The 11,493-nt window shown below is 34.8% G+C and overlaps 1 protein-coding gene across 1 annotated transcript; it reads right to left on the reverse strand.

Annotated features, from left to right (window-relative positions):
* Positions 1–1,053: 1,053 nt before the first annotated feature.
* Positions 1,054–11,253, reverse strand: LOC139737436 (uncharacterized). Its single transcript, XM_071648112.1, has 6 exons — positions 11,226–11,253; positions 8,553–8,725; positions 8,033–8,138; positions 3,598–3,698; positions 1,894–2,064; positions 1,054–1,107 (listed from the first exon to the last, which is right to left on the reverse strand). The coding sequence occupies exons 1-6, from the start codon at positions 11,251–11,253 to the stop codon at positions 1,054–1,056; spliced, it is 633 nt and encodes a 210-aa protein (XP_071504213.1).
* Positions 11,254–11,493: the final 240 nt, after the last annotated feature.

The raw sequence follows: 11,493 nt of genomic DNA on the forward strand, positions 1-11,493 counted from the left end.
AGACGGTCAAAAGGTACCAAATCTGATGTAGTGGTTGTTCAGATTCAAACACGTTTATGTAAAGTCAAAGATTGGTCTTTGCAAAACAGGCTGAACTTGAACATCGAGAAATATGAAATCTAGCATGTGAGATCTCTTGACAAAATTAATCTTCTACATCTTTTTCCGTCAATGATATTTCAGTTATGTCAATTCCTAAGGCACGTGAACATGGCGTAGTCATCAAGGATGATCTTAGTATGAAAACACACATGAATATCGGTAGCCCTATGTCTACACATGATTGGGAAAGTGAGAAACATTCTTGCTAGATCAAGTACCCATAAACTGGCCCAAGCGTTTATTTTATTCAAGCGGATAATAGTAATGACATGCCCATTAGATTTCCGCAATCTCATCTCAAAGAACACCAACCGACACAGAGTTCATGCAGCCGCAAGTCTTGTAACACATCAAAGTAAATATGCTCAAAAAACTCCTATCCTTTAGGGTCTTCGCTGGTTACCCATGAACAACATGATGAAGTTTAGGATTTAGACACTTGGATTCAAAATGTTTTCATAGATATGTCCCTGTCTATCTTATTGAAGTCAAAAAGCTATATCAGCTCGTTTTTATCCACGTTCAAAAGTCATGTCCAAGACACTTGCTGATAGAACCTTTGGAAAAATTGCACCATCCTGATGGAACAATCTCCCCCTAAACATCTGGCGTATTGGAGATTTCGATATTTTCAAATCAGTGTTAAAATCTCACCATGTTGATCATTGTTGCTTATGTTATGATGCATGAATACTGAAATGTTTTGATATATTTTCCGTCTTATGCTACTATGCGTTTCTAAGTGGTATGGTTATCTTTATTACTGTTACTTTTTTCTAATCAGGCTAACTTTTTACTGGTCTGCAATCTTCTTTTTAATGTTTGTCACTTTCCCTGGTACAATCAAACAATAAAGAAGAGATTACGTGTAGATTCCCTTCACACCCCATACCTAGCTACTTCACTGCAAGACGGATAACGACTTTTGATACGATGTCTTCATCAACTGTTCTATTCTCCGGCCCATCGAATGATCGTTAAACCATCCCTTACAGGTAGGACAACCTGGAGCAGGGAACAGAAAATTCAACATGTTAATAGATAGAAAATGTATGGAAACCACCACTTTGCAAAAATATGCAATCCACATTGTAGATAAAAATTGTCCCTATTAACCCAGAACAATAATGACGGAACCTAACATCCCGCACACTGACAATTCTTCAAAGTTGGTCCGTTTTTTAAGATCCAAAAAGACGAGATTGAAAGCCTGGCTAATCGTCTCCGGTCTTCAAAATTGGTCCGTTGTTCAAGATCCAAAAAGACGAGATTGAAAGCCTGGCTAATCGTCTCAGGTTTATATCTTGTACTATTTATCAAAAGCACTAAGGAACTTAAAGATCATTGAGTGTTTGAATGGTTTGGCTCTTTCCAAGATATCTCTCATTTCATTATGTTTTCACATAGACTTTATTGGGCTCATTTACTATAACGTCAGAATTTCAAAACAAACGAAAAAGAAATAATAAAATAATGAAGCCTCCACCAGATCCCCTTCCCCCAACATTGGGATCGTTTTGACGAGCTGATTATAATCATGTATGCGTCATCATTCAAGTAATGAAGCAATGAAGTAATAATTGCTACCAATTAATAGAAAATCATCTTTCGTCTTTACCATGTAGATAAAACTCAATTCAACAATACAGACTACAAATGTGCCACTTTAATGATACTACTACAGAGACAATAGCATACACGTGTCTTTGGTGATAGACGATACTGCTATCAATGTTGTTCATAACTGGAGTAGAATGAAATCATTTTGAAGAACTGCAATGAAGGCCTCACCTGTTCAATCCTCGGATCGTTCTTCACCATCAGGTTGAAGGCGTGAATAGCCCTCCCTTTTGGACTAGATTTTTTCTGCCAGAAATCGTCTATATATGTCGACCCCTTAAAAAAGGTATTGTCGAACAAAATGCTTCCTTTCGGTGCCAATATCTTATTGTCAAGAATGATCTGAATCAGAAAGACAAAATAAAAGGGCAGGTAGTATGATCATAGAGATAATTTTGGTATACTTGTTATTTTATAGGATAAAGCAACAAAAAATGCGTTTTTCTGATCGTGTCGCTTTTCCCAATGCACCGTTGTAGAACTCCAAAGCGCAGAAAACAGAAATGGCCCATGCGTTACCACTCGTAATCCTTTTAAAAGATTTCAGTTGTCATGGCGTCGCCTGCAGGCAACTCCAGATCAAACTGTTGTACGCTGTCTTGGGCAGTACAAATCTTACGTGCTCGTTGATAACAGCCAGGGACGAAAATGCTCTAATCCCATCGCGTGACAGCAGTGGAGGAACAAGTGTCGGGATTATAATGAGAAGCGTGAGAAAGCCTTGGATGTGGAAAGATTGATGTGGATTGATTCAGGAATAGTGTGTCTATTAATTAAGAAAAAAGAGTCATGGATCTATATCTTCGAGCATTTTGTGCGATGTTTCACAATGTGACTTGATAGGCCCAGGTATTTTATACTGTCTACCAATGCTCTCCAATGACTCGTCATAGGGTTTTTGTTTTATCTTTCTTGGAGCTGACTCTAACATCCTTTTTTTTTTCTTCTTCTTCTTCTTCTTTCTCTTCTTTTTCTTCTTCTTTAAATCGTGATCGTTTTAAAATCTCCCAGGAGGCTGTTAATGTCTTGTAAGTGGTTTCTTATATGAACTGCAACAACCATAACAGGCATATCAATAACATTTCTTTCCGTTCGTTCAGCAACATGTCTTCATCGTCTTATGTTATATAGGAGGGAAGGGCACGACAAAATGAAGAGGAATTTATCTTTTGTGTAGAGATGGGTTAAATTGATTTATATTTCTAGGGGCTTATACGAACAGTCACGTTTCAAGGATAACATTATGTCAACATGTTAAGATTTTTCACATTAAAGTTGACCCTACCAGCCTTCCATTTGTTGATTCAACGTTAGTAAAACACTGATAACGTGACGTATTTTTTGTAAGACTTATTTATCATAATTGCCAGCGCACTTTCAGACAAACTGTAAAATTACGACTCCATACAGTAGCAGCTCGACAATGGACGACGGTGTAACTTCAATAAAAAGTATCAAAATGTTTTGAATTAAATTTTCTTTCAGAAGTGTTAAAACTTTTCGGAAACAGCACACCACATGTGAGCTATGATCTAAAAACAAAGTGGTTAGTTTCTTTTTAATAGGAGGAGTGTTTATTTGTTTAGTTATCGTGAAGGAATATTTAACGTGACAGGGATCCTCACACCCCCCCCCCCCCTCATAAAACGATAAAGGTATAGTTTTTAGAAGAAGAAAAAAAATCTGTTTGGCATGCCACATGACAACTTTTACCAATGGATTTGATGGGCCAAATGGCTAAATTGGATTGAAGCATTTACCAAATATAGGGCGTACATTTACGCACATTTACCAATTATTACTCTTTCTACAATAAACTAGAGATTCAATTGACACTGCAATTCTCTTGACTTCTGTGCATACATGTCTACATACCTTCAAATAGTCCTTGTACTCAAACTTGGCTGCATCAACGAAAATGAAATCGTACTGTTCGCCTCTTTCACCGGCAGCTTCCAATTCATCGATTGCAGCACCTGTATTTTGGCAAGTAATTTCTGATATGACGTAAACTTATGCTCTACATGACAGCGCTCAACATCAGCGGCTGGCCCGCGGGTCCACAGAAAATATATGTAGGGCCACCAATCCTTCTGGTGGCATGATTGGAAAGCTAATGTTCAAATCAAATGTTTATGCTTCCCTTCATTGTGAGCCACATTATTATTATTTTTTTTTGGTCCACCAAAACTTAACATTAACATAGTGGCCCAAACAGGCCACCAGGAAAAAGAAAAAAGGTTAGTGTCGAGCCCTGCATATAGCTATATATATATATATATATATATATATATATATATATATATATATATATATATGTATATATACATATGTATATATGTATATATATATATATATGTATATATGTATACATAATGTCAGAATACACCAAAATCGAAAACAAAGCTGTCAAAACATCATAAAACCGTGTATGTAAAAGTGATGCTGCACACACTGTGCTTATAATTGATTACGCTTTACTAGAGGACTTTAAACACGAGATGAGCGTAAAACGGTTACAGAATACAAACATATTTATGTGTCAGAGAAAAAACGAATATAGACTTAAACGAAATGATGTTTGCATCTTTTCAATTTTCTGCAATGCAGATCAAACTAGTCATATATCAAAGGAGACCTTTAGATAATTTTCAGACTTTTACATTTGAACAACTATAAATTAGTTATACTGAGTTCAGAGTTTCAGAATGTATAGTTTTTGGGATGAGGAATAAGCATATTCTTAAAATTCAACGCAAATTGCAATGAACTATGATGATGACATGGCAGCCTCACCATAAAAAAATGCGTGAGTTGAGGTTCAAGGAATGAAGCAGAACAAGAGAAGAAGGTATGCATAGATCCTACACAGGTGAACTTGTTAAGTAAGCAGTATTGTAATGGAATTAAACTGCTGCATTTCTGAAATATGTGAGGCTCTATGTCATCAAATAACTCTCAGTGTATCAGATTCTTCACAGCACTGGTTTTTTCGCTCAAAGACCACAATATATTCCACAAGTCTGTACATGAGATGTCAATTTATGTACTACATGAAATTTTGAAAAATCGTCTGGAATTTTTCTTTAATTTTGACTGAGATTCCACCGGTCATGAGTTTTGTTCTGTTTTCTTTTGTTGTTCTTGCTGTTATTTGAAGTAGAAAAAAATAACTTACAGCCAACTAACTCTAATACTTTGTGGTTCATCAAATTGATCATGGTATTCATTCGAAGAAAAGTTGAAGATTTAACTGTAAATAACAACCCACAACACTTGCCTAAACTATGGAACAATCTCCCCATCAGCATCCGACAAGCCAATACACTTGAATCATTTAAGTCAAACCTCAAAACATATCTCTTTAGGCAGTGTTATCTGTGTCAGTATTAGTAGTAGTAGTATTTGTAATTGTTGCTATGTATATGATTGTTTACTGTACTTATATGTGGATTTCCTTATTGTTCTCTTCTTCACTCGTTCTCCATCTTTGTTTTCCCCCAGCGCTTAGTAATATGATATTAAGCGCTTTATAAATGTTATGTATTATTGTTATTATTCTAACTGTAAAATGATTGTTATACTATGTACATGGGTATTCATTGGATAGTATAACTGGCAATAAACAATTTTGAAGTGTTCTCCACTAAACGGTAAGGTCATAGGAGCTTTCAGAGGCCAGAGGAAAGATATTGGTTGTACCTCGAAATCTTAAACATCAGAAAACCGTGATTGATCGCGTAAGACACACATTAATTTATTATTGATTATAACCCTAACTCTCTTCAAAACCAGCATCTGTTAAATATGCTCGAATGTGTCATATTATATTCAAGGATTCAATCAACAAGCAGATAGAGGAAGTAGTAAAATGTCATTCATTTCAGATTACAAACAAATCCGAAAATTGAGTCTAGACAAATGTCCTTTACCGTTTGCACGCTTAGGAAAATGTGCGCTCAAAATTGAAAGACAATAGAAAGATATACCTCCAATTACACCAGACATTTCATACTAGTAACGTGAGTAATGAATACAATTCGTATAATCATTATTCCGATGCACAGTTATTACGCACTTACGTAACACATTTAGATTCATGACAAGACTTGTTAGTATGTTAAACTTATGCAATTCCTTGCATCTCAATTCCGTGACTTTATTTGTGTATGTGTGTGAATGTGAGTGTGCGAAAAATAAAAATGTGTGTACTGAGATACTCTTTGGCGCAAGAGTAACATCTGTAATCAAGCTTTTAGAAATTGCTTTGTACAAACTCTCTTATTTCTCTGGACAAAAATACAATAGTAACCAAAGAACCGTCTTTTGGTAAGGCCTCCGCCATGTTGAGGGCTGAAAAGCCTGTGAAGCATCCAACTTCCAGAACTTTCTTTGCGCTGCACATCCGGATGAACATCTTAAGAGTGCACGCTGAAATAATCAAAAAGTACTAGCAACTGCTATAGGGAATGCGATAAGTATAAAATGAATAATGGCGTAAGAAAATGCAAAATATGCATATATATATATATATATATATATGAAAAGCTTACTTCCAAAAGGCGCTAAATCCGTTGAAAAATTATATATTCAGCCCTTTTTGGAAGCAAGCTTATATATATGTATATAATAATGCATAATATACATATTCTTCTTCGGAAACACTTCTTTACCAGTACTTATGAAAATCCAAATGAGCGAGGCGATGATGTCATATGCCCTTACAATTTTTCATTTATGTCATTTATGAAATGCGAAAAAAAAAATGTTATTTGTAGCTAATACAGATAAAAGTATATTCCCATACTAAAATATATCACAGTTAAAATTTGTTCTTTTATATTTTTAGTAGTTTTGATACAAGTTTTATATCTATAAAACAGCTTAAATATGCTTTTTTTTTGGTCATTTTTGTATATGAAATAAATTAGATTTTTTTGACAGCCTGACGTCATCAAATTGCTGATTTGAATATCCATAACGACTGGTCAAGAAGTGCTTTCTGAAAAATTTTGACATTTCCGAATGTCATAACTTCCTTATTTCATATCAGATTTTGATCATCTTTTCCACTGTTCTGCAGGGAATTTTCTTTTCTTTTTCCCATGCAAGGTATAACAATTTGGAGATGCAGAATACATTACACACACACGCACACACACTCACACACACACACACACACACACACAGATATATATATATATATATATATATGAATATATGAAGGGTTTGTTAGCAAAAACCGATAAGTCCATATTTGCCAAATGGAGATATTTGCGATTAAGGTCAAGAAAAATAAAGAGAACAATAAGAAAATTTTTGCTTCTTTTGACCATAACTTCAAAAATGTACCTTTATATGTAGTGACCAATATATCATTTAAAAGGTATTATTTTGTACTTTATAACAGAGACCGTACTTCAAAATCTTCAAAAATGGACTTATCGGTTTTTGCAAACAAACTCTTCATATATATATATTTTTTTTTTGCACGATATCTTAACCATGTCCACAATTTTTTTGCCTCTGTTTTCGATTAGTTCTCTCCCCTATTTTATCGTAAAGCAAGCTGAATCAACTTATAAAGACATGTTGAGCTACGCATTAAGGTCATCCTAAGCGATGTCAGAAAGTGACGTAAGTCAGGCACCGGACTTTAAAGGACAAGTTCACCTTCATAAACATAAGGATTGAGAGAATGCAGCAATATTAGTATTACACATCAGTGAAAGTTTGAGGAAAATTGGACAATCGATGCAAAAGTTATGAATTTTTAAAATTTTTGTGTTGGAACCGCTGGATGAGGAGACTGCTACAGCTTGTGAGTCATATGCGTACAACAATATAAAGAAAATGTAAAGAAAATTCAACATATTTTCTTTTTTTTTCGCACAATAAAAGAGCACTTGACTTGCCTCTTCCTAAAGGCAGGGGGAATAATATTACCCATAACATTTGTCGGTAACGAGTCGGGGGAATGTGTACTTTTTTCAAAACATGACATTTTGTGAAATTCTCTTTATATTTTCCTTATATTGTTGTACGCATGTGACATCTAAGTTATTCACAGACTGCAGTAGTCTTCTAATCCAGCGGTTACTGCACAAAAACTTCAAAAATTCATAATTTTTGAACGGATTGTCCGATTTCCCTCAAACTTTCAATGATGTGGTCTACTGATATTGCTACATTCTCTCAATCCTTATGTTTATGAAGGTGAACTTGTCCTTTAAGGACATATGGATGAAGTAACAAACCTTATCTTCAAATTACGGAATTCTGTACGTAAACGTTGCTTGGTCTTTCTTACCTTCCAATACGTCTGAAGCCATTTCTTTGAAGAACTTACGGCTGCCAGTCATTCCTTCGCTAAAAAGTGTTTCATAGTCTACCTTCTCGGTTTTCTCTCTTGATAGCTAAAAGGACACATAAAAGTATCTATGCAGAATGGAGATTAACTTGATGCAAATGTGCTTCCTCATTTTACACACGATATGGGGTTCACTTTACAGGAAGGTAATATATTTTAATACACAACACTTTAATGTTTCTTTTGTGAAAATCCACAAAATCGTAACATTAATTCGGCATACGTCTTATGCAGCATCATATTGCTGCAGTAGTGACACTACTAGAAACGATGCAAATCGATAAATTGGTGACAAGTACAAGAAGAAAGAAAAAAATACACCTGTTCATAGTCAAATAATGACCTCCTCCCACGGCAACTAAGCAAAAACTCGCAAAACATACCTCCTCACTATCCAGAATAAACGAAACGAAGTGATGCTCACTCTTAAAAATCGGAATTTAGTCTCCACGATATCTACCTGTGCGGCTTTGCTGATACCAGTGCTCATTTCGACAGGGTACCGTCGGAGGCCTCTAACAAGCTCACAAGACCGATCGAGGAGCGTGTGCATAGATTCGGGCAGAGAGTCCAAAGCGACAGCCTCACGTTTCAGTTGCTCCAAGAACTCCATAACGAAGTCCAAGGGTGTGACTGCAGGCCAGAGAGAGAGGAAGCATGAATTAAAACAAGCATGTACATCAATTTTTGTTCAATTCATTTGTTTTATATTGGTTTGCTTTATTTTACTTCAAATTACGGAACTACCGCTAGGAGGGTACATGTTTCCAAGAAAACGAATCTGAACCAGTAACCAACGGAAATCAAAGTTGTCCAGTACATGTCTAAACAATCCCAAATAGAGGATGACATGCATAGTTTTTCTACTCACTTTAAAATATATTTAAATGAGCTCGTAACATTGTCTGTTGAACACAACACTTTTCTTAGCTGTCGTTTTGCTTTCCTTTGTTTCTTTGTTTTATTGTTCCATATTCCACGTTTCAAGAAATACCCCCCCCCCCTCAAAAAAAAAAAGAAACATAACAAAACGGTGATATGAGATGGTGATTATGAGATTCTTACTTGGTATTTACAACTAAAATGAATGACAGTTTATGGAGTAGGGAAGTATAGACGTGGAAGAATATCAAAAAAAAAAGAAAAAAAAATGTCCGCGACACAAAACTTCTAGAGAGTGGCTTGATCAACCGAATAAGGCACAAGACAGATACAATGACCGAAATACAAAGTATGCACAAAGAAGGTCAAAGAGGGTACAGAAAATTGCCATAGGTGTAAATAAAGCAACATAGTTTTAGTATATATGCTTAAATGGATTGAGAGATTGAAATTGGATTAATTCTCTATCCAGGTCTTTTCAGAATGTAGGTCCTGCAGTATTTATTGTTTTTAGAGCAGATACGGTCCGTGCTGGAGAAAGAATAAAAAGAATCGTTTTGTCTCGTAGGCTAAGAATGGACTTCAGTATTTTCAACGAGCATCGAAGAAAACACGTCGGGGAGACCACTTGTATTTAACTGATACATAAATGATCCAATATGGAAATAATACAAATCCTGGATCTTGAGTTTTTTGTTGAAAAAAAAATTCCGGAAATTTCGCGAAGTAGAATTATCCGTATGTTTTTTCCCGGTATCAATAGATCAAGTTCAAGTTGATTTATTTCACTTCCAAAAAACAAATAATTAGAAATACAAAGAAAGGTTCATATACACAGACGTCATGAAATCAGTACCACAATGCGATGAACAGAATAACATTGTAAAAGAGATACAGGTAAATTATCAACAGAGATACAAATAACTGTTACGTCACTGTGGTAAATGCATAAACAATATTGCTGGAAATGGAGGGGACTGCTAAAAAGCAGAGCTTGTAGAATAGTAAAGTATTACGTCTTGTTTTACAGCAGTTTCCCCATGCCAGGACTCAATATAACCTAAGTCAATAAAAGAGTAGAATACAATGAATTTGGAACAAGCTTAGGAAAATACTGCTTTAACTTATTATACAAAATACCTACATTTTTATAGTGAATCACAAAGGAAAAACAACATGAATTTTCATTATTAACTAACGATAAATATAAAAACCACAAAATTGTATAGATTCAACCTGATTTAATTCAACCCCGTTTACAAACAACTTGCCCAGTAAAGTATTGATTCTATTACTTAAAACTATAAATTGTGTTTCAATCAAAGTAAATGACAATTTATTAGTGTGAATCCACTTAAAGATTGTCTTAAAGTCCGTATTAATGGTATTCAGTAAAACCTGAGGGTTTCGTTCGAGTGAAAAAAAAATACTGTTGTCATCGGCGAAGAGTATATAAAATAGAACTATTTTATGGACATTTTTTTCTTTTTTCTTTTCTTTTTTTGTCGAATCTTGCCGAGTCTTTCTTTAGTTTAGAGACGGGCAACTTTATAATTGAAACTTTCTTCACTTTCAAATCTAATAACTTTTTAAAGAACGGCCCTATTATTTTTAAAGTTGGTACATGTAATAGTCATAACGAGAATGTGTTATTGTTGTTATGGTGTTTTACAAGTTGTTTCTTGCCCCAATAATTGCACAGCTAGCACAGTTTGATTAAGGATTATGAGCTTGACGTTACCCTATAATTCAAAACCTCTTATCTATTAAAGTACACACTTTTCCAGAGCGTATACAGTACATTCTTTCCTATGTTTGGATAGGATTGGAGTACTAATTGAATAGAATTGAATTATATATCATTCTAAAGCTTAGAGTCTGGTCCTTCAAAATTTCCTCTTATTATAACTAAAAATCCCTGTCTGGCGACTTTAGTTCAAATTGTTGTTCAATCAGTTAATTTCGGTTGTATTTTACGTATTTCTTTTCTTATATCTTTCTTACAGTTTCTTTTTATTCATTGTTGAGAAATCTCTCTATTTCATAAATTTCCAGATCCATAATTACATTTGATCAATTTACCTTGATCAATACCGAATGGTTAATACCCATTAGGCGCACATCAGCCTATAGAGGCTCCTAATTAAAAAAACACGTGATTTCCCGAAAACCATTTTCCCAAAGTTCAACGTAGTTCTCCTATATCAGTTGGAAAGAAAGAGTAAGAATTCAAAAAAAAGAAGACTCTTACCTGCGCTATCTGGGTTTCCCCTCGACATCTCTCTTCCCAAGATGGATAGGTCCTCTATATTCAGCTTTTGCTGTACAAGAATTTTCTTCGATTGTAAAGACCTCTGCTGCTTCTCACACTCTGTTCTCCTTCCTTTAGGTATGTTTCTTTTGGCTGGAATTCACTATTGTCTTTTATACACACGAGCTGTAAACTGGAAATAGGAGTAAAACACCTAAAACAAATGTAGTTATTCCTATCATTTGATTAATCATCGGATGACATACAT

The sequence above is a fragment of the Diadema antillarum genome, unplaced genomic scaffold (genome assembly GCF_040938485.1).
Source record: "Diadema antillarum isolate AM-2024a unplaced genomic scaffold, OU_Dant_1.0 seq00000693_RagTag, whole genome shotgun sequence".
Taxonomy (NCBI): domain Eukaryota; kingdom Metazoa; phylum Echinodermata; class Echinoidea; order Diadematoida; family Diadematidae; genus Diadema; species Diadema antillarum.

What these genes read in the sequence shown, in the direction of transcription:
- LOC139737436 (XM_071648112.1), bottom strand. Translation starts at nt 11,253, where the DNA reads ATGTCGAGGGGAAACCCAGATAGCGCAG. An exon ending in GTATCAGCAAAGCCGCACAG is followed by an intron (nt 8,139 to 8,552) that starts GTAGATATCGTG and finishes GTGTCCTTTTAG; the next exon opens with CTATCAAGAGAGAAAACCGA. An exon ending in GGCTTCAGACGTATTGGAAG is followed by an intron (nt 3,699 to 8,032) that starts GTAAGAAAGACC and finishes GCCAAAATACAG; the next exon opens with GTGCTGCAATCGATGAATTG.